Raw genomic sequence first — 24687 nt, 5'->3', positions numbered from 1 at the left:
TCCCTAGATGCCAGTATCCTCCCCACGCCTAGTGGTGACACCCAAAATATCTCCAGACGTTGCCAAATGTTTCCAGGGGTCAGAATCACTCTCAGTTGAGGACCAGCATTCTGGAATGATATCATTTATGATAAGGAGTTACTTATGGACAACATGACTGGTGGCAGGGGTATAAAACTTTAGTATATGTGCTGCCGAAGCGAGCACAAGGGGTACAAAACTTTAGTTCTAAAATTTTTTTATTCATATAGGTAATATTTAAAGCATTAATAGGTAAGTTAAGTTGTGGAATTATTGTGTAGGTTTGGGAATCAGTCAGTTTTCTTTTTTCAAGTACAGTATACTCCTATGTGTAAATATCTTTGTATATGTGGCTTAAATTTAAATATGTATGTGTATATATATATATATATATGCACACACACACACACACACACACATAAAAGCACACATGAAAATGCTTGTTACATATGTTTAAGCACATGTGAGAAATGCTTGTTTATTGCTAGAAATTACTATGTTTTATGCCTTTTAGGAGTATGGACTTGAAATATTGTCTGTTGTAAACTGATTCTGTTGAGGAATTTTAACTGTTTCATATACGGTTAATTTTAGCTACTACTCCATGGTTTGAGTCTTACAGAGAGACCTTTCTTCAGTCGATGCCCGCATCTGATCATGAATTTCTGAACCACTATTTAGCGTGTATCCTTTCACCGTAGTGTTCTCTTAAAATCAAATGTTTTGGAAGTTATTAATCTCAGAAATGGTTAAATGAAGGCAAAATTGTTGAGAGGATATAGAGAATGCGGCAATCTTTTTTATTGATGATGCTTCAAGTTTTTGTTAATTGTTTTGTTAAATGGCATCCTACATACAGGACTGGTGTAATAAATTAATTTTTGATTACAAAATAAGAATACTGAGGGCTTGCTTATTGTTTTTCTTTATCCCCCAACTTGAATATTTCATGCTTAATATGTTTTAAGCCATTTTAGAAAGAGAAAATGTAGACTGTCATTGTTAACTGCTTTTGATGATTACCTCAAAATTAATTGCTTTTACAAAAGCACAAGTTTAAAAACAGTTTTCCATTTTTATGGTAACCTGTTTTATAGCTGTTAACCTCCTTTGACAGTTAAGACTTTTTCTTTTTTTAAATGGGGTTGCAGAGAAAAGTTAAGAGATAGGGTAAGGTATGAAACTAGTGAAATGTAATGAAGAGGAGCAAGATGTAGCATAATTGTTCGTCATGTTGATAGTTGTACAGTTTTGGTCCATTTTTATTTTCATGGATTTCCTTATTGTAAACGACCTAAAAAACTCAACAAAAAATCTTTAACCAACCTTGAATTTAGAACCAACCTTGAATTACTTAGAAGTGTTGGAGAAATTATTTTGTACTTGCTGTGAAAACCTATGAAATCATACATATTTTTTTATTGGCTCAGAATATATCTTCCTAAAGTTTATTTTAATAGGGTAATATTTATCATCGAGTGATGGGTGATAATTTCCTTAATAATATGGTTTACAAGGTATGTTGGTAGCATCGTCTAGTGAAGCTGAACCTGTGGAACAGTTTTCAAAGTTGTCACAAGAACAACATCGAATTCAGCACAACAATGACTATTCCTACCCCAAGTGGTTTATACCAAATACACTTAAATATTATGTACTTTTACATGATGTAAGTGCAGGAGATGAACAGAGGTAAGCTTCATATTTTTAATTAACTTTTTTCTGTTAAACGATATAACTTTAATTTGGACATGGCTTATTTAAATTTTAGATAAACTTTTCATCTAAGAAAGTAAAAATATATTAATAAAATATTTAACTTTTATTCCAGAGTTATATTCAACAGCTAAGTCATTTTATGTTGGATTTCATTTGCTTACCTAGCCTTTTCTTTCAATATATAGCTGTGTTAGTACAATCTTGGTACATAAGTGCTTGCCATTTCACACCTGTAGGTCTAAGGTGTATATAAAATTATTTCTTGTTTTTTCTCTTTTCTCCTTCCCAGTTTTCCTCTAACTTTTCACTTCCTGGCTGTTGCTTGTAGGCACTTCATTTTTCACTCTTTGTTCTCTTGTCACTTTATATTCTTAGCCTTGATGTTTTTCACAGTCTTAAAAACATCCAAACATTTCTTTCTTATGTTCCCTTTAATATTCCTTATTAGTGATTTGCTGTAGTCCTTTTATCTTTGGGATAAGTGAATAACTTATCTTTAAAAATAAGTTTTTAAAAAATAAGATAACATTAAAAGCAGTTTTACTTACGGTTTTGGAGTCTATTTTGACTCTTTGTTCAGGTTGTAGATCAAATGAATCTTTTGTTTCAAACTATTATTTAGGTTATGCAATTAAATAATTATTTCTTGCCCTGTTCTGAGCATAAACCATCATCTTTTTAATAAATTTTTCTCTATAGAATGATCTTTAGGATTTTTTGAAATCATAAACAGTCTTCGGCCTGTAGGATAAAGTATACTGTATAAATAGAAATAATTTGAACAGGCTGTTAAAATTAGTTTCCATCAGTTGAATATGGTATATATCCTCCATATTAAATGGTTGTAACTAGGATATTTAAGAGGTACTTTAAGGATTAGATCAGTGGTTCTCATGTTTAACAGTATCATTGGTAAAGTGACAAAAGCTTAGTTTATTGTACTTAAGTGTATATACATACACATATACTTATATGTCTGTGTTTATTCAAATTTATAATTATTTTAGTTAATTCAGCTTTAATTATATAGCGTGTAAAGTGATTCATTTGCTAGGCTTTTTATTTGTAGCATCTGCATTTGAATATGATATAAGATTTTCCAGGGTTTTATTTGCACCAGATGGCTGATTGACTGAAAAAGTACCTATTTAAACTAGATTAGCTCTAAGTACCAAAGTTTCATTTTCCATCAGAATGTACTGTTTACTTCTTAGGCTGTCTTATTTGAATTATATTATTTCCTACCGACTAGCAAGTTTAGTTAAAGTATGGAAATCAAAATGCTTTTTGTTACATCTGAGATATAGCTCATGGATATAGCTGTCCGTGATTATCTGAATTTTGCAAGAAAAAAGGCTGGATTTTATGGAAGAAATACCTTGGCTGCTCTTCTTGAGTTTCCTCCTTTTCTTCCTCTGTACTGTGTCCCTTTGGAGACAACCAAGGGAAGTGTAAACTGTGGCAGTGAAAGATGTTTTGTAAGTTTTGGGTGCTATATTTTTCTGTTGTAGCGCTCATGTTGTTCGATAAATGTGTGTTCTCAAGATTTTTTCAAAGTCATATATTTCCTGAAATTAGTTCTCATAGTTGAAAGATTTACTGATGTATAAGTTTGCTGCTGCTCTTTGGAAATTTATAGTGCTCCTTAGCAAATGGAAGGCTCAGAGGTTATTTGCTGCAAATACACTATTTGGCCTTGTTTACTGTAATTCCCCAAACTAGTATGACCACCAGAACTCTCTCTGAATAACATAGGAGTAGCTTGCAAAATGTCTGTCATGAAATACCTTGGTAACTCTGTTTTATGGTGATATCCAAGCTAGCTAAATTTCAGTTAGGATCATGATCTTTATTTTCATTTTTAAATTATTCTATTTCTAATTGTCTGTTTTGCCTTTTGGGGGGTTAGTTTTGCAATTTTTCGTATTATTTTAGTGTCTTTTATTGCCTAAGGTGTGCTACCCATTTACTACAAATTGGTTTTCATTTTTTATTTTAGAGCTGAATCCATTTATGAAGAAATGAAACAGAAATATGGAACTCAGGGTTGCTATTTACTTAAAATTAATTCTCGAACATCTAATCGAGCATCAGATGAACAGATACCAGATCCTTGGAGTCAGTATCTCCAGAAAAATAGTATTCAAAACCAGGTATATGTAAAAAACAACAATGAAGCAAATCACAAAAGCTATATTTCAGTCTTATGACATAATGGTATCACTAGAATTTTTCATGTCTTGGTTTAACTAGTAAAATTACTAATATTTGTTTTGGAATCTGGCTAAATTTTATCCATCACCTTGTGGGCTCTTAAATCAGAAGTTCGAAAGCTGTTTTTAACTAATAATAATCCCTTATTTGTACTCCTTTCTGGTATATAATATTAGTGTTAATTGATCTTTTTCTTAAAAAATAAAAAGTGAATTGCACATTAAGAATTGAATGTCTAGACACGAAGAGAATAGAATTTTTGGCTTGAACGTTTAATTCATTATGAATGCTTACAGTCAGTTCTTTATTATCCACATGCTCTGGGTTGCCTTCCTTCATTTTCAACATGCTGTTTTTATGGCCACCTTTTGGAACTCATACTTTTTAGGTGGGTGGGCTTCTTTCCCTAACTTCCCTCTGATTTCCTTTCCTTCTTAATTTTCAGGAAGTGTTGTTTCTTCCTAATGTACACCTTTCTTAATCTAGAGTTCTAGACTAATGTTAACTGTTACCTGCTGGCTGAAGTAGGTGGGTGTACGGTTTCACATTGTCAAACTTTTAAGATAGAATTGTATGCCACTTGGTAGTAGTCAAATGACAAGTTCCTATGATTAGTGCAGATAATCAAGAATTGACTGTTTTTTGTTTAGAAGCAGGATTTCTTAAGTAAATGGAAAATATACTTATATTTTGTACCACTACATTGTGTACTCTTTGTGATATTTTTAAAAAATATCAATTATAATAGAGTTTATATAACTTGATTTTCTGATATAAATATTATTTAATCTGTTTATTTGCCTGTTTTTAATATATGGAATTTTTGATCCAGATATAGTGCTATACTGATATTTTCCTCACTTTAACATTGAGTTGACTGCTGACCTTCTTTAAGACAATGCTGAGGGAAAATGCCTGAGAAAAAAAGAACCAGTTGGATGTGAAGGGACTCTGTTTTTTTAAATGGTCTTTTAGGGCCACGCTCATAACAGGAACAGTACTGAAATAACTCAGTTGAGAGTCCAGCCATTTAAGTTTGGGAAGGGCAACATAAGTCATATGGCTCAGCTTGAGAACTTTTGACAGAAGACCAGCGGTATGAGTAATTCTATAGCTTAGAACGCTAGAAGCTCCGGATTGAAGGATAATTTAAAGGTTATAAAAATCCAACCCTGTTCTAATGCTTTAATTCCCTTTAAACCTATGAATGCCCTCATCTAGTGACTGTCTTCTCAGGTGACCCTTTCTATGTCTGAACAGTTTGAGGATCAACCAAAAATTTCCTCTCTTTGCTTGTACTCATTAATCCTTTGAGGACCATATCAGTTTTCTATTATGACAACTTTCAAAATATAGGAGGGTGACTCTCATGTCCCTTTTAAAATTTTTCCAGGCTAAATATGCCCAGTTTTTCCAAATCTTTCTTAAATGATGGTTTCAGACTTTTCTTGTTTTGATCACTTTCCTCTTAAGTTCTAGTTTATATATTTCCTTGAAAGTGTGGCAACTCAGATGATACCTCATATTTACTGGTCTCATGGGGTAGTCTGGGTATTTTCAGTTTTTGTTGACTGGGAAAACAGTGCCTTTGTATAAACAAACATTGCATTGGATATTTTTCCAAAACATTTTGATATATTCAGAATGCACTCCAACCTAGTAACATGGGGTTCATGACCAGGAGATTCCATATCATTCCTCTTTTTTCCCCTGGCTTGACTTTAGTAGTTCATCTCTCTTGCCATTATTCCTTACTCAAACACATACAAGATATTCATATAGGCATATATCTAATCACATATAAACTGAGAGAGAGAGATAATTTGAATTCAGAATAATTAGGGCAGTAGATTGAATGTGAAAGGGAATTTAAGAATATAGTAGGTGTGGACTAGAGTGCTAGAAAACATAATGGAAAAAGTTAAGAATTTGGAAGATTGGAAGAAAAGAGTCTTGCTATAGCAAATAAATGAGGCTTACAGTTAGAGCAGCCATAGTTGTTGATGGAGATAGTAATAGCTTAAACATGATTAAATATAACTTCTAATGCTTTTTATTTTGTTTTGATAGGAATCATATGAAGATGGTCCTTGTACTATAACTTCAAATAAGAATTCTGATAGTAACTTGCTTTCATTGGATGGATTAGATAACGAAGTCAAAGGTCTTGATATACTTTCTCTTAAGTTTCTCTTTTGATTGAAAATATACACTGTTGTCAAAGCATGCTAATCTTTATAGATAAAAGATGGGGGGAAATTTTCATAATGAAAAAGATAATGGGCAGGTTAGCTTTTCTTCTGAAGATTTTATTGACTCATTTGACTTTGATTTTTTTTTGACATTTAAAATTTATTTTAAAAGTGTAATGTATCAAATTTCTTTTAGAAAATTTTGTAGAAAGCAAGGGAAGATAAGATGTGCCGCATGAATTATTTCCAAAATTCACATGACTTTGAGAATTTTATTTTTGTATTTTAAATTGCGATTTTGATAGTAGGGGTACATATATTATAATTTTTGTTACAATTTTTGTTATTGCTTGGTTGTGCTATTTGAAAGTAATTCTTTATATTATATAAAAAATTTTGTTTTTCCTCATTTATTACCATGAATTTTAAAATTTCTATTATGTGTAGCAAGTATTAACCCAAGCCCTATAATTTTAAAGGGGGAAAGATTAATGTTATTGTATCTTAGACTTCTAAGATATACAGAAAAATAAAAGAGTCCAACATTCTTTTTTTTCTGTAGCAGTGTAGTAGTAATATCACTACTACTAAGAGTAGTAATATCAATTTTCTGTTGCATTCTGAGAGTAAAAGAAAGATTTGTTTTTCAGCAGATGGCTTACCAAATAACTTTAGAGCTCACCCACTTCAATTGGATTCATCCAGTGACCCTTCTAACAGCATTGATGGCCCAGATCATGTAAAACCTGCTTCATCATTAAACGAAACAAAGAAAGCAAATACTGGAATTATTCATGGTGCATGTTTAACTCTTACTGATCATGATAGAATTCGACAGTTTATACAAGAGTTCACATTTCGGGGCCTTTTGCCTCATATAGAGAAAACAATTCGGCAATTAAATGATCAGGTAAGATTTTATTTTTTTGGATTAGTATTTTTAAAACCTGAGAATATAGTAGTATAAGGTATTTAAAGTATTTGAAGTTCTTTTATTTTAAAGATACACCAATATTAGGGGTTTACTAACATTACTATCAATCAGGAAATTTTATTAAATCTTAGAACAGGCTTATTCGTTTTCACTAGGCATTTTGCCAGCATATTGGACAGTTTTCTTTAAATAAGTGTTGTTAAAATGAACATTTGCTCACTATTAAAGCTTTTTACTTACTTAGAATTTTTCTTTTGTATGTAAAAAAAACTACCAAATTCTCATATTTGTCAACATATTTAATCTTTTCTCTTAGCTAATATCAAGAAAAGGTTTGAGTCGATCTCTATTTTCTGCAACTAAAAAATGGTTTAGTGGCAGTAAAGTCCCAGAAAAGGGCATAAATGAGCTGAAAAATACATCTGGATTGCTGTGAGTGAAATACCATTTTTGTTTTTTTTCCTGTGTTTAACTCTGACTAATGTTTGACTATATGATGTACTGCAAAAAATGACAATTTCTTCACTTTCTTTCATGTTGGTCAAAACTCAGGTAATGTCTAGGTAAATTCTATTAATTAAGAAGAATAAAAACTTTTAAGTAATTTCATATCTAAAAATAAAGAATTGGGCAAGTCACTTTACTTTGGGTCTTTTTCCCTATTTGTAAAAGATGGAGTTAGATTAGGTATTCATTAATACTCTTCTATATTAAAATATTGTGGTGTTGTGCTTCTGTGACATAGCCTATATTTAGAAATTTTTCTTTAATATAAAGATCTTGTTTTATATAATATAAAATCTTTAATATAAAATCTTGTTTTAAGGGAAAATAAAATTAACCCATTTTGGATTTTAATTTTTTCCTAGTTGTATATAAAAGTGGAATTAACCATTACTTCATAATTTGCCCATGGACAAAGTGCTTGCCTGTTGTTGACAAGTTCTCAATATAGGGCTATAAATTATATTAATACAGATCTAGCTATCTGTTTCCAGATATCTTTGAGACATGACACTCTGTCCTTGGAGGTAGAGTTCTGTTCTTGTAAAACAGGATCTGTTTTGCTCATGTTAATGGACAATTGAGCAGCTGTTAGATATTTTATAGTATTTAACGGTGTAGGGGTCATAAATTATAAATAACTTTCTTAACTTATTTTGTATTTACAGGTATCCACCAGAAGCACCAGAGCTTCAAATCAGGAAAATGGCTGACTTATGTTTTTTGGTGCAGCATTATGATTTGGCTTACAGTTGCTATCATACTGCAAAGAAGGATTTTCTTAATGATCAAGCAATGCTTTATGCAGCTGGTGCCTTGGTTGGTATTCTGTGTAGAATAATTTCCAATTTCTGCTACCATAAATAATGTAGAAATTTCTCTTTATGAAATAGCAAGCAAAATATGTAGGGATAAAGTTGTACTAAAAGAGGAAAAATAGTTTTTCAGTTATTCTGACTTGATGAATTTTCCTGAAAATGGTGCATTTAAACAGGGTAACATATGAGGAGTGATTTCTTAGTTTTGATTAGTACCTTCTAATTTTTCATATGTTTCAAAATTTAATTTTAATTTCAGTTATATTTAAAGTATAACGTTTTTTTTTAGAAGATGTTTTTAGACTTGAAAAATCTTTCTAAATTGCTTGAAATGTTTTTTCCGATGTCGGGCTATATACTCGTATTGGTTAAGAACATGTACTTTGGTGTAAGAGAGACTGTTATGCAAATTTTTGAACATCTCTGAGCCACAGTTTTCTTGTCTGAAAATGTGAATTCTAATGGCATAGGATTAGGTAAGGTATAAGGTTAGCACACTGCCTTGTATATAAGCTGTCAGTAATCACTGGCTTTGTTGGTTTTTGTAGTTGTTATGTAAAGCTAGGTATTTCAGAAAGAGTTTTTTATACTTGTTGCCTTATAACCTTTTAGTATTTTGAAAAATTGTAAATATATGTATAATCTGTTTTCTGTGCTTAGAAAAGAGTAAACTATCATTGTTACTTTCTACTTAACCTTAAAAATATGTAAGCTTACAGGAGTGGCCGGTTAGCTCAGTTGGTTAGAGCGTGGTGCTAATAACACCAAGGTTGCCTGTTCGATCCCCACATGGGGCACGGTGAGCTGCGCCCTCTTTTAAAAAAGAAATGTAAGCTTACAAACAAAAGTATGAAGAACAAAAATGTATAAGAACTCTTAAATACCTCATTGGGTAATTATGTAGACACTTGTTTGTCTCATTTTGCCTTTTTTAATCCTATGTATGTATAAAACTAAAATCGGTAATTTAAAATTGTAAAGCTAAAATCACAAAATTACATTACTCTTCCTTTTTATTTCCATAATATTTTAATGAAAAAGTCAGTTAACTTCAAAAACCTTCTTCAGTAACTGAAAATGTGTTATGTTCAAGTGTTTGACAAATTATATGTCAATTGGCTAGACATTCTCTGGTCTTTTATTATAGTCATCTAATATAAGCTAATGTGAAATCACATATACCTAGTTTTAGCTCATTAATACCTTAAATTTTACATGATGTACCTGCAAATTGAATGTTTGTATTAGGTTGGTGCAAAAGTAATTGTGGTTTAAAAGGTTAAAAAAATAAATGGCAAAACCGCAATTACTTTTGCACCAACCTACTATATAGATAGAAACCTTACAAAAGTATGGCAACAATTTTTTTTTTTAATGATGCTTAAGCTTTTTCATTTTTATAATAAGATAAATGCTTTGTTTCAACCATTTAGATAGAGTATTAGTAGCAGTTATATGAGGAAGTGTAGCACTGGAAAATATAGGCATATCTGCTATGATACAATATATGCATACTTGAAAATCCTTGTAGTCTGTAGAAGTTGCCCTAAAAATAATAGGCCTTGGAGAAAAATAGGAAACAGTCCTCTTAAAACCTATGTATCTTTGTAACCAGAGCACACACAAAAACATTGTCTTGGGAGACGACCTGTATGATCAGTCTAGTCAGGCAGCTCAGTATGGCTGGAGGTTACCTCAGGGAATTAAAAAAAAACAAAAACTCAAAACCAATATGTAAATATTGGCTGGGAGTAGGGATAAGGAAGAGGAGCTCCGTTCTACTCAGTAGAGCCTGCCTTGAGCCAAGAGCTGTGCAGGGCTGGGAGTGACTTCTCTGGAGAGAGAGTATGCACCCATCAAAGTGTGGGCATTTATTTTTTATTTTCTTAAAATACAGGTTAAAAAAGCTTTTACCTGGACAAGAGCTGAGCTCAAGGCTTTTTCCTTTCCTATTGAAAGTGGTTATAATTCTATATTTGCTATTTTTGATCCCCTGCCTAAAACATTATGTGTACATATAAATTTTGTTTGTACTGAAGCATTTCCCTATTTATAATACCATTAACATATTAGTTAATTGATAAAGTCAGAATGTGTTATAGTAGAACAGACTGTACTGCCTGCGTTTTTAGATGAAAATTATAGAAAATATTTGGTTATGGTAACTAGAAAGTTAAAAAATATATACCATGCCAAAACCAATAATAGGAATTCTTGAAATACGGGTTTTTTATAGCTTAATCTGTCATAACTCAGTGAAGGTTAAGTAGATCACTCCATTTCCTAATGAAAATCTTTGTAAAATATATTAATTCATTATTGTAGTATATAAGAACTGACTTTTAATGGTTGATTATTGAAGATCATGCAGTAATTTAGGGTGATCATTCTGAATATTCTCACTGTATCTGTAGAAATTATGTCAATTTTGTTTGAAAATATATTGATTTAATATTTTTTGTAGAATTAAAATGGAAAATAAATTAGAATTTGGGACTTTTTCTATAGGATTTTTTTCTTAGTACACTTTTATTAATATATATGAATGTAGTATAACTTTTATTAATATATATGAATGTAGTATATGTAGTTCATATATAGTAAATATGTATTTTTATACAATATAGTATTATACTATATATTCAATATATATTTGATATTTTTGGTACAATATAGAATCATGTACATTCATTGTGTATATTAAAATATAAACCAGCTAAGAAAACATGTTTCAGAGCTGTAGAATATTCTGTCACATGGATATGATATATTTTCAGTAGGTTTATTCAATAAATTTTGGAGCAGACATATGCTGGATGCTGGGGATACAGAGGTATTCTGAAACATATGGTTGATACTGTCATGGAACTTGTATTCTGTCACATTAAAGGCTTTAATCATATCCCAGTTTTTAGATAATTATTTTTGTATTTCTTTTCTGTTTTTAAAAAAAATGTTGCAGAGAAATACATTTATTCATCCTGAGAGTGGATTGACATTAGCAATTTTTTCTCCTGAATTTCTGAAGATTTCATTTATTTCTAGTTAAATTTTTATTAAAACTTCATCTATATGAGAACATAAGTATGGACATAATAGGATATTTTACTAAATAAGAAAGCCAAAACCTGTATTTTAATCTTCATTTCTAAATCTTTTATCACAATTTTATATTGTATGTCATTGAATTATTAACTAAAGTGATAGACATTGACAAGAGAATGGGTTTTGAAAATGAAATAAAAAGACTTAGAAAATTGACATAACATAGGTCTAAGAAATAAATCGCCTTTGTGCCTTCTGTATGATACAGGATATAAACTGGAGTATGAAAATAGTTGAAAATATATATAGTGCAAGCTGTTGTGAGCTCTGTTTTCATATTTCGATGCCAACAATTGGAAAGAGATGCACTTTATTTTGTCTCTGTATGGTTCTGTAATTAGTCTGTTCTCTACTTACTGAGGAAGGGAAGAATAGGGAGGAGATAGTCGTGGAAATCTTAAGCTAGGCTCACTTGGTAGTCACATATACTGGAACTCAAAAGTGTTCTTGAAAATCTCATTTAAATACTGAATGACAGACTTTGGGATTTGACTAGAGAATTTAAAAACTAAAAGCATATCAATATATTTTTCAAGTCTGCATTCGGCTTTGAAATACATACATGTGCATATATAAAAGCCCCCACCAAATTTCATTAGTTTTTAGGCTTCCTGAATGCTAAACTACATGAATATTTCCCCTTTTGAAGTAGTATAAATAATATCTTTTCCTCTAGGAAATGGCAGCAGTGTCCGCTTTTCTTCACCCAGGAGCACCTAGGCCATACCCTGCACATTACATGGATACAGCAATCCAGACATACAGGGATATCTGCAAGTAGGTGACTAGAGTATTTATGTTCTATCCACTTAGAGCTAAATTTGGCATTTATGTTGTTATTGGAAATAAATGGTTCTTTGTTTTTCATGCTTTAAACTTAAATAAGCACCCAAATCAAGTTAATATAGTCAGAGACAAGATGAGGTTATCTTTTAAAACTTTTGTTTTATCCTCCTTTCCTTTCCTATTTTGTTTGGATTTGTGGTTAGGAATTTGGTATATGTAATGTTGAGGTTACATGTTACGTTGAGGGTGATTTATATTGTGGGAACATCTGATCCTAACCACTGTTAATAAGCCAGTAATGAGCTAATTTGAACCTTGCAAAACACAGTTAAATAATAGTCCAGGGAAGAAAATGAGAAGTTCTTTGTACGAATAGTGAGTTCCAAAAGAACTGTGGGACTTAGAACTTACTGACTTAGAACTTATTACCTGTAATGAAACTATGAATGGTCCAGAAGTAGTCAGAGGAAGTTTCATGGGATGTTTGAGGACTAAACCTTGAGTGATTGGGGTTTGATAGCCATGAAGACATTTCAGAAATTGTGTTTGGCTGGAATAATGTTTTGGATGCACGATTACTAGAGAAAGGGAATAGAGCCCTGACTAGGTTAGGGGGATTGTGTATATAAAAAATATTGGGTGATAAATTTGGAAAGGTGGTTTAAGAGAAATCAGTATGGGGAGCCTTAACTTGCATTTATTGTTGTTTTTAAGCTGTAGTTAAAAGTTATGTAGCAATAAATAGGGAGTTCTGAATATTTGAGTAGAGCCTTGACATATAAAAGTTACTTTTCAGAAAGATTAATCTGACTTTTTTATGAAGCATGAATGGGTTGAAAAATGGGTTACAATTTTGTCTTTTATCACGTTGAAGTATTAAGTAGTACTAGTCATAACAATATGTTTACAACACTAATAATAATAATTAACATTTATTGAGTGCTCAGCATTTGCCACTATGCCAAAGTAATGCTCATGAAATCATAAGCCTATGAAATGGTGGGTGCTATTATTATCCTATTTTACAGATGGGGAGACTGAAACTTATAATTTAAGTTGCCCAAGGGCATGCAACTAATAAATGGTGGAGCCAGTATTGACTCCTACCTACTACCGTGTTTCCCCGTAAATAAGACCTAGCCAGACAATCAGCTCTGATGCGTCTTTTGGAACAAAAATTAATGTAATGTGTTACAGTAAAATAAGACCAGGTCTTACATTTATTTTTGCTCCAAAAGACACATCAGAGCTGATTGTCCAGCTAGGTCTTACTTTCAGGGAAACACGGTATACCTTATGTAACATATTTGAGAATATATTTGGAGATTCTGGCAGGAGATACAGCCTCCTGTGAAAGAGGAACCATTGATGGGACCTAAAAAGGAGAAATTGAAAAGGAAAAGAAGCTAGGATAGAGAGGTACCAAAGAAGCTAGTAAAAGAGTTCAAGACGTTTGAACATTCTTTCTTGAAAAGATTTTTATCTTCAGGAAGCACAGCGCTTTTCAAGAGATGCCTGTGGAATGATGCAGAAATAAAGGGATAATACTAGTGACCCAAATAGCCAAAAAAGCCTTGGCAATCCAGTTTAGTTCTCTTGTCCACAACAGATTATATGCTTTTTCTAAGTACATACTTACTGTCATGCATTTACCTGATCATCTTCATTCTAATTTACCATAATTGGTAAGACTTATCAATTTAATAGATTTTTCGGGATAACTGGGAACACTTCATTAATCATACATATCAATTTTAAGAAGCTCGCTGGCTCAGAAATATTAAAATGTAAATAAATGTTTTTTAATACAGGAAATGCAATATTACTTTTGCAATGCCCTCTTCTTAGAAGGTCAGCCTCCTCTTTTTAATTGATGAGACACTGTTTATCCATAAAAGATTTTCTTAAATTTCTTTTCCTTTATGAAGTCATCCCTTCTCTCCTTTCTCTCCCCCAAATCATAATAAAAATCAATCATAACCTGTTTGTTATGGTTTATATCAGTTTCTGCTTTTAGATAGAGACTGTGTCATAGAAGTGCTTGAATCTTTAGCATTTTCACTGCCTGACACAAATGCTTTTTTTAAATGTTGCTTGAGTTAACAAATTCATAAAATCCTGGACTTGGACTTAGGCTTGTGACTTAATAACTGACTACATAGGGAAAGAGATAAGGAATCAAACATAAATAAGTAAAACAATAATTTTAAACAAAAGATTTAAGGGAGTTTATAAAGTTTACTTAAGAAAACTCTTTAAGAACTGAGTATATTTGAGCATATGTGAGTAGGAGTTAGTCGTTTCTGTTCATTAGAACATTCTTAAATAGTCATAGATGCTAACCCCCTAAGAAAAACTGATTTGTAGAAAGTATGGCAGATCTACAGTACTTTTTGTAATTTTTGAAAGTAATTGTAATTTTAAAATATTGTTCAGAATTACCTTCAATTAGTATTTTTTTATTGTAATTTTAAGGTTAAGTGGTATTTTGATGTAAGGATTAGAAAGTAAAAAGAGAGAGACTTTACTGATGTTTATCAACAAAAGGGTTCCATCTTATAATTTCACAGTAAGAAATTGTTTTCATTTATTTTTATTATTTTCGAGAATGAATAATGTAATTCTAGATTATTGATGGTAGTTGTCCACAAAGAAACATCAACTGCTAGTGTTCTCACAAAGAAGATTTTATTCAGGAATCAGTCAGACAGCACTGGCCCCATGCTGTCTCTAATTGAAACTTCTCAGTGGTACTACTAGAGAGAAAATGTCTAAATATTCCTAAAAGTAGCCAGTAAAATAAAACACACAGTTTGAAATGAGGAAGAAGAAAGGAATACAGGTGAAATGTTTATATTCTTTTCTGTTCAAAGCACATTTTATTTGTGAAATAGCTGCTGGTTGAGAGATACCAATTAGGTATCGTTTTGTATACAGGAAATACGACTTCGCATTGTATTCTTACTGCAAAATTATATGATGATAAAAAGTTTTGATGAGTTATGAGAATTCTTAGAAGTTTTACTTTTTTAAACCTTTTTGGGAAGTGGAAAACAAGGATATGGATTTCTTTTTACTCAAAAATTAGAATTGGAAACTTACTGAACAGATGGCTACTGTGATGTATTAAGATATTACTGTAGTCCTAATTATATTTTTCTTGTCTTTTTTTTCCTTTAGAAATATGGTATTGGCTGAAAGATGTGTATTGCTTAGTGCTGAAATCTTAAAAAGCCAAAGCAAATATTCAGAGGCTGCAGCTCTTCTAATACGGTTGACTAGTGAGGTACTGAAACTGTGTAATATTTAATTAGTATTGTTTCATAATTTTAAAAAAGTGTTTCTTTTTATTTGAGAAGGTGTGCAAAACATAAAATTAGAGGGGAATCTCTCGGGGAATTTATAACATCTCTAAGTTACTTGTTGAATTAGATTTAAATGCAATATTTTATAAAACTGATTTTATTTTATTTACAGATTTTGAGTCTACATTATTATTAACCACAAACATGTATTGTACCTCTTCTATGAATTAGGTTCTGACCTATGCATAACAGTATTTAAAGTAACATGCATGTGCATCATTTAATATAAAATTGATACTTAAAAAGAGTAATCACTCAGGATTTTTAGATCTTGTTACTAGTGTGAATATTTTAAAACTCATCTTAAGCATTTAAAAATCTATATTATGAATATTTCAAAAGGGAGAAAAAGTAATCCATTTATAGTTGCTATTGAAGGTTTATAACAGAAATATAACTAAATTTCATTAAGTACAAGCTTGTAAACAATGGTAGTAATTCCTTTGTAAGTATGGTTATTTTTTTTTACTATACACCTGAAACAAAATATTGAATGTCAGCTGTAATTGGAAAATTTAAAAAGGGGGAAGGGGAATAAGACGTTCAAATTTCCAGGTATAAAACAAATAAGTTATGGGGATATAATGTACAGAATGGGGAATATAGTCAGTAATATTGTGATAGCATAGTATGATGTCAGGTGGTTGCTGGACTTATCCTCACTTCTTTAGGTTTATAAATGTTGAGTAACTATGGTGTACACCTGAAACAAATATAAAATATTGTACATTACCTATATTTTAATAAAAATTCTTTTAAAAAGACACATTTTTAACATGAATGCTTAAGAAAAGAACAAAACCAAACCCTTCCTTTGCACCTTAAATGTTAACAGACACTACGGTTTTAGTCCTATACTTTTTACTCTACACATTTTTTTGGGTGATCTGTTCACAGTCGTGATTTTCAGTCTCAAATCTATCTCCAGTCCTTACTTCTTGAGATTTAGATTTGCATGGCCAACTGCCTTTTAAGACTTAACTACTTGAGTGTTTCCAGTGCACCTGTAAGTTGACATATCAATAACTAAACTCATAACCTTTCTTACCTTATAGATTGTGATCTTAAATTATGTCATAACCAGCTAGCTCCTCATTTGCTTCAGGCAAAAAGTGCTAGAGATGCTCCTGTATTCTCTTACCTGTTAGTAACATAATTGGGTGGGATCGTGGAGGGTGGTTAACTTTTTAAACATGTTTTTATATCTTCAGATATTATACTTCTCTCTCTCTGTTTTTTTTTTTTTAAATCTCTTCTACTATTTTGGTTCACGTCCTTAATGTCCTTCTCCTGGTGTGGTCCTTGGCCTCTTTCTTCACCTAATTTATGAGTCCTGATATCAGTCATGTCCTTCAGATAATTGTCTGTAATACCCCAGGTTGTCCTGAATGTCTCTGTCCTGCCCTCTCATACAATGCTGTAAGACCTCACTGACCCCATTATATTGTAAATTACATTTAAGCTGTTAGCTTTTCAAGGGTAGGGAACTATGTTGCCTTCTATATTTTTATCCCTAGTGCCTAACACTGGGCTTGGCACATGGTGTATGATTTATAAATTCTTTTTGAACTGAACCATTAATTATTCTAAAGAGATTTCTGTAAGGTATAGCTAACTACGTTAAGAGATGATATAAAATGTTTAATAATTGATATTGCATGAAAACTGACCAATACAAACAGTTGCCAAACATAAACTATTTGATAAAGCTCAAGATAGGCTTTTGAGTATGTTGATGCTCTGTATTATATCAAATAATCCTGTGTTTTTTAACCTAGCGATTATCAGTGAATGTAAAAGGAGTTTATGGCTTAGGAGCTTGAATAAAATTTCTTTAGAGTAAATTCTTCTGTTTGCATTGTAACCGTGTTATTTTGTCATTGTTCTCTTTTCCTTTCCCAACTCTTTGTTTTCACCTTTCTTTTTCAAACCTGGACGATTCGTTTTTGTCATGAAATTCTAGGAAAGTTATCTTTGTCATTTGCTGCTTTGGGGTGATGTGTGGAGGCCAGCAGTGTTTCGTTTCCCCAGAAATTGTGATTCTCAATGGCCTTTTCTGCTATACCTTTCAGATATTTTCTTTGAGATAACTTGAAAATAAAGACCGCTAAGCATATGTGTATAACATTGTTAAATTTAAACTAACAATTTGTACTTATATATTTCATTAACTACAAAGGCTTTATAATGTCATGAAGTTCACTTGAGGATAGGGAACTGAGAGTTGCACACACTTGACATTCATGAATTGTATTTCCTAGATTTTTGCTAATACCATTATAGCAAAAGATAGCTGTGAGGCCTGGGTGAAAAGAGCTGTACTTTGACTTTATTTTTTGGACTGCAAGTTTATGGGCAAGTGGATCTTTATGTTATGCCCTGGGATTCTCAGCATGGCAGAGAAAACCAAGCTTAATGATAAACAAGCCACATTCAGCACCACATAGGATCGTGTGTCTGAATTTGGTGCTTAAGACATGATGCTTTTCCTCTAATTGTGTCTGTTTTGAACATTTATTCTGGTCTTATTAGCTCTTTTTGTCTGTTACTGCATTTAAATACAATAAATCAGTTCCTTAGTGGTAGTAATAGCAGCAGTTTTTGTAAGTTTCTCCAGCTTGTAAGGAACTGTTCCTGTGGTAAATTGAGGAGCTGATAGTATCTTTACTGTTAATGTCACATTTACGCATATGCAAAGGAAAAAATCTTAGAGCCATCTTTCTTGAGATTTGATTCAGCTAGCTTTTGTGCAACTGGTGCCTGTATCAACTGTGTTTTTATGAAAGTGTTTATTGAAGCTTCTAGCTTAGATGATTTTTCCCCCCCTGTAATTATCCTCATATTTTAAGCTTTTGTTAAAATTATCTCTTCGTTATTATCTCTTGGGCAAAGTTCATAGGCTGGAGTTCTTGTTAAAGTGGTATCGCAAGTTTTTTTCTTAGTTCCTTATAGAGCATGTATATAATAGACTTGTCATGTCATAGATATGAACTACCACTAAAATAAAATAAAATTTTATTCTTCAATTCATTCAAAGCCTCTGCTTTCTAGATAAAACTATCACTGTGAAATTTTCATTTTTCTTCCATCAGCACTGATGGCTGTTGTCATTCTTTTAAGGGCCATTTTTTTAGTTTCAAAGCAATGTTTTTTTCCTACTCTAGTTGTCACTATAAGAGACAGAGACTAACAAAGAGCAAAGCTGCAGTGAGATAGGAATGTAGGGTATTCAGACCTGCAAACTGATTCTCAGGCAACAGCTTTACTGAATGCGCAAGTCAAATTTTGCTTCAGCTAAATTAGTACATGCCGTGGATTTCCGGGTCTCCTGAATTGGCCAGTGTCAAATTTGAGAATGCTGAGGTTTTACTGTGCTGGTTTTCAACCAAATTGTACTTTAGAATCATTTACACACCGTCAAAGATAACGTAGGATATGTTCCTTATCTTAATCAGAATGTCCAGGATGGCTGCCTTTCTAAGTCTTATCATGAAGACAATTTAAAATATAAATATAAACACATGCCTTCACGGGAAAACTGAAACTATTGAGAAGCCTAAATAAAATTCCAAAATTGAAGAAATAATTAGAGGGAATTACCTGTTCTGTATATTAAAATGTAGGGCTATAGAAATTAAAATTGTTTATAGTGATAACAATAGAGTAATGGATTAGAATGAGAATTTAAATACTACATATGATAGGTGTCATTAAATTTAGTGGGGAGTGTTAGGTTATTCACTGAATGATACTGTGATATCTAGTTGTTTGGGGTTGGATTCCTGTCTTATTCATTACATGATAATATAATTATAACTTGATTAAGTTATGATGTGAAAAAAATGAAACCAAAACACCTAGTAAGAAAATAGAGGATGGCATTTTTATAAATCTAGGAATGCTAACATCCTTTCTTAGTTTGATGCACTATCTTGAAGCCATAAAAGCAAAGATAGCATGCTTAACTACTGAAAAATAGACTCTTTCATGTCAAAACTGGGAAGTACTATTTGCAAATGTATGACTAAGGCATGATATTAAGTGTACAAAGGGCTCTTACAAAGCAGATTAATTACAAAAACCCATTCACAAAAGGGTATAAACAAGCAATTCACAGAAAAAGTACAAAGACCTTTAAATGTATGAAACGATTAACAGTCTTACTATTGAAATGTATGTTGAGAAACACAGTGTCATTTTTTTTTTTTTTTTTTTTACTAAAGAGGTAAACATTTCAAAAATGATTTTGGCTGAGTAGAGTGGAAAATGTACGCGCTCATATTCTGTTGATGAGAATGTACATTGATACTATTTTTGTAGCAGTTTGGCTATATTGTAGAATTTGAAGTGCAGGCATAGCTTTCATTATTAACTCAGCAGTTCTACTTGAAGCAATTTGTCTAATAAAAATATTTGTAATTATTCAAATATTTTTAGAAAGATGTTTATCAAAGCATTTTTGTAGTTACAAAAATATAAATCAATATTAAGTCAATTGGAAACTATATTAATAAATTATGGTACAGACATAAAGGAATACAATATAGCTTCAAAAGAAATGAGAGATGTAGATGTCTTGAAAAGATGTCCATAATATTAAGTTTAAAAGGAAAGATAAAGAATTCTCTGTATGATACCAATGCATAAAAAAGTATTTTTAAGGAATTATTTGCCATATGTGATATGTGAGGGAAATGACACACCGATACCATGCTGATAAATAATAGTTACCTCTGACAAATAGTTACCTGTGGGAGGGGAAAAAAAGATGTTCACTGTTTTTCTTCAAACATTTATTCTTTAAGAAAATAAAGAACCTGTGTTCATTTTTCCAAAAACATTTTCCTAAAAAATGAAGAAGTAAGCTCCCTAGCTCTCCCTCAAGTTAATTCTGATGCAAATCCTTGGTTAGGAACTGCTTGTTAATTACATATTCCTGATTTTCCCACTAACCAGCTTTTAAATCTTATTTGCTAGAAAAATTACCTGATTATTTAGTTTTTGTCATGAGGGGGGTTAAAATAGATAATAGTATCTGCCACTTATGGATGCTTTCTAGAGTGCTTCCTCAGATCTGTTTCAGTTCTAACATAATTTTATTATTGCTACAGAGAGTTATAATGATCTATGAACACTTTTGATGTAACTATAATTTGTTGAAATTATTGCATTTAAAGTCAATGTTTTCTGTTTTCAACTTTCCCTGGGGAAAATAATGGCAGCAGAACACATGGAAGGGCATGGTAAGTTCAGCTTCAGAATAGCTGAAAACCTAGAGAAAGTTTTGGTGACAGTGTTGTTGATAGTTCATCAGCAACCTTCAGTACTTTCTCAGTTATTTTTAAAGTAATAATAGCTCTTTCAGTTGTAAGGTTGTCTTATGGGTGAGGATGTAAATGCAGTATGTGGTTTTCTTAGACATTGTGGTAAGATTCAGTTGAAGTCGAAACTGAATCGAAGTCGAAACTAATTCGAATTGTACCGTTTACTAATATACTAAAAGCAGGTGATAATCTTTTAAGGGGAAGCCTCCTGAACTATTTAATGAAAAGCATTCATTTTGGCCCTCTTGAATTACATAAAAATTGAGAATTCCTTTTAAATACAGTAAAACTTTACAGAGGATAAAGTAGTAGATTAGATTATTCCATAATCTACACACATTCTGTTTTATCTTTCCTTTTGTTTTTTGGATGGATGGATGGAAATATGCTATTGGATGTCACAGATCAATTTCCAGAAGAAATTATATTGGTGTGAATCTATTTTTCTCTGTATTCTGTTTTCTGGTTTATCTTTAATCAGTATACTGTATTAAATTCCCAGTTTATATACTTTTTGGCCATTTGAAAAGGGATTGCATTTCTTCAGAGACTTCTTACATGGTGCATAGCATAACTAGACATTTGGCTTTATGAAAAGCAAAAGAAAATATTTCATGGTAGAGCATTTTTTAAAGGATTTTCTTTAAAAAACTGTGCTTATTGAAAGAATCATCAAGATTGAATTACCCCTTGATCTCTGCCCTCTGATACTCTTAAGTTAAACATTGAATGTGCTGTATGTTATTTTAAGAAAGTAAATGTTTTTTACCAAGTATCTTTTTAGTTTTATTTTTGTGAAACTAACCTTTTCTTTTTAACATTCAATAGGATTCTGACCTTCGAAGTGCACTTCTTTTGGAACAGGCGGCACATTGCTTCATAAACATGAAGAGTCCCATGGTTAGAAAATATGCGTTTCATATGATACTGGCAGGCCATCGGTTTAGTAAAGCAGGGCAGGTGAGTGTGTTTTCTTTAAAACGAAAATAACTTGTTTTTTATCTTAATCTTTATTTGTTATAATTTGTTGTTTATAAATGTATACTATTTGTCAATTTTTAATGATTTAATATTAATCCTAAAAATGGGTAGCAATTTTGTTTTGAGGTATATTGGTAAGGGCATGAGATTTGGATTTAGAAAAATCTGGGTTTAAATCTTGATCTTCTGTTCACAATTTGACTTTGGTCAGGTTACTTCTCTGAGCCTCAGTTTTTTAAATAAAATTTAGAATTTGTCCCAATTTTTGTAAGGCTAAACCAAATCATATATGTGAAGGTCCAGATACACTGAATGCATTCAAGCAATTTTAACTATTTTTAACAGAGGTTGAGCTCTCCCTACTTGAGCCTCTAGTCTTCTGTTGTCTCTCACAGAGCCTTATAATAGTGTTTACTAAATATTAAATGAATAGAAATCTTATGTCTCTTGTCCCTGGAAGCAATTGGGTTGGAAAGACGTTATTAATTTAAAGAGATTTCTGCATCCCCAATTGTCCCTTTTAGCATCAGTTGGAGGGAGCTTTGCTGGAGACAGTGATAGCAGCAGTGATATAGATAGTGGTTTACTGTAAGTATAGATAGAAGTGTGGATTCAATAATCATCACTATATTTCAGGGACTATACTTGGAGCTGAGCATAAAGCCCATAAAACCAACATGGTCTTGTCTCTTAAGGAGTTTTTTATCTAGTAGGGGAGTGTGAGTATTTTTTAAATGTAGTTAATGGGAATTTTTATGAACATACTTACATTTTTCAAAGTCTGTGTTAACCAAAACATGGCAGTGTTTTTAACTGTATGTTATTTTAAAAGTACAAAGAAATAAAGAGGTTCACAAATTACTCTCTTAGCAAAATACCGTCTAGGCCCATCTATGTTGTCGCAAATGGTGACTTACCGGTGTTTCATGAAATAAGTCAGACAAAGGCAAATACCATATGATTTCACTTATATGTGAGTCTAAAAAACAAACTAAATGAACAAACAAAACAGAAACAGACTCATAGATAGAGAAAAGCTGATGGTTTCCAGATTTGGGGGGCAATTGGGGAGACGGCTGGAAAAGGTGTGAAGGGATTAAGCAGTACAAATTGGCAGTTACAAAATAGTCACAGGGATATATAATACAGCATAAAGAATATAGTCAATAATACTGTAATCTATGTATGGTGTCATGTGGGTACTAGACTTACCAGGAGGATCACTTCATAAATTATATAAATGTCTAACCACTATGCCGTGCACCTAAAACTAATATAATATTGAATGTCAACTTTAATGGAAAAATTTTTAAAAAGTTACTCTCGGTTTCTTATAAAAATGCCATGATTTTTAAAAACCAACATTTGAAAATTGGATTCCTTCCTGTATTTTTAGAAACTGGCAAGGTAGAAAATATGTGACTCACTATATATTCAATACAACACTGTAAAAATATTTATAAAATTAAATGTATTTTTATAATGATTAATATACTCCATGAATTAGAACTTCTCAGGCTTTAAAGTGGAAAAAAAAATTAAAAACTGTAACTATTATTTTTAACAGCCCTTCTTCCATAGTAAGTGCACATGCATTTGAACATGTTATCCTATTGTTTACCTTTGCATAAAGTGTCCTGTTCAGAAATTAACAAAAGGTATTAAGCATGTGGTTTCCTTTACTTAGAAGGAAAATCATGTACATCATTAGGGATGGTCCATTGTCTTTTATTTTAAAAAAGTCATCCTTTTCCCACATCTTTTGTGAGTGGTTTCATTTGTGAAACTAATGACGTTATTGGAACTGGAAACAGCTGCTTTTGTATATAGTGCCTTCTGAAATTATAGGGCATATTGCTTCTATGCATAGCAAGTTAAAAATGCTACACTTGTGGTAGGTTGAGATACATTTGCTATCTGGCCTAATAATCATCTCTAAATGTAGTTGTTATCTTAGAAAGTTAATGATTCCAAGGAAGTTGGTTTTGCTATTTTGTGACCACTCCCTATACAACCCAAACCCAGGAATTCTTGTTCTCATACATTATATAGAAATCTGAGAGTATGATTAGGAATACAGATCTGTTGTAAAAACAAACATTTGTTGTAAAAGCAAACTGAAGTTGGTCAAAAACAGTATCTTCCTTGGAAGATAGGGCACACACAATTGTGACTAAGGCCAACTTGTTTCTGAGAAGCACCAACATTTCCATTTAAAACAGGTGTGTGTATTGGCAGGCATGAGTGAGGACGACAGAAGAGATGACATAGTAATTCCAATTCTCTCAGTCCCTCTGATTGAGAGTTCATGCTGAATTACTTATCTTGTCCCTAGAAAGCTTTTATAGTTTAATATTTTTCCATTAAGAATATCAACAGTACAAGGCATTTAAAAAGTAGCATTAGAAAAGATTGGCATTAGAAAAGATTACAATCAGTAAAAAAAGTATTTAAGAAAATGATGGGGGGGGTTTGTTTGTGTTCAGTATACCCTGGACAATCTTTCTTATTTTAAAAGGCAGATTCTCAATCCTCGTTACCATTGAAATCTTTTTAGATGCTTTTCCACTAAATCATGAAAAATGCACTTGAACTTGACACTTAAACATATTCAATTATTTCTCTGTATCTCTCAGTTTTTAAGAATCAGTATCTGTGTTTCTTTACTAAATGCAAAATGGAGATTAGGGTTGATTTTCTTTAAAAAAAACACTTAAAAATTAT

General features: G+C 31.7%; 1 protein-coding gene across 5 annotated transcripts in view; it reads left to right on the top strand.

Moving 5' to 3' along the window:
* TRAPPC8 (trafficking protein particle complex subunit 8) overlaps positions 1-24687 on the top strand; it is a 77393-nt gene that overhangs the window by 15586 nt on the left and 37120 nt on the right. The window contains exons 3-13 of one of the 5 annotated variants that reach the window (XM_033087344.1): positions 616-705; positions 1539-1713; positions 3740-3893; positions 6025-6118; positions 6800-7056; positions 7397-7512; positions 8253-8403; positions 12184-12284; positions 15474-15579; positions 20881-20901; positions 21811-21942. In XM_033087344.1, coding sequence (XP_032943235.1) covers positions 616-705; positions 1539-1713; positions 3740-3893; positions 6025-6118; positions 6800-7056; positions 7397-7512; positions 8253-8403; positions 12184-12284; positions 15474-15579; positions 20881-20901; positions 21811-21942 — 1397 coding nt within the window. Of the gene's footprint in view, positions 1-615; positions 706-1538; positions 1714-3739; positions 3894-6024; positions 6119-6796; positions 7057-7396; positions 7513-8252; positions 8404-12183; positions 12285-15473; positions 15580-20880; positions 20902-21810; positions 21943-24687 lie in introns of all 5 variants that reach the window. The other 4 variants (XM_033087345.1, XM_033087343.1, XM_033087347.1 and 1 more) reach the window with 4 other exon arrangements.

The sequence above is a fragment of the Rhinolophus ferrumequinum genome, chromosome 19, assembly GCF_004115265.2.
Source record: "Rhinolophus ferrumequinum isolate MPI-CBG mRhiFer1 chromosome 19, mRhiFer1_v1.p, whole genome shotgun sequence".
NCBI classification, from domain to species: domain Eukaryota; kingdom Metazoa; phylum Chordata; class Mammalia; order Chiroptera; family Rhinolophidae; genus Rhinolophus; species Rhinolophus ferrumequinum.
This window is presented reverse-complemented; position numbering and strand designations above follow the sequence as displayed.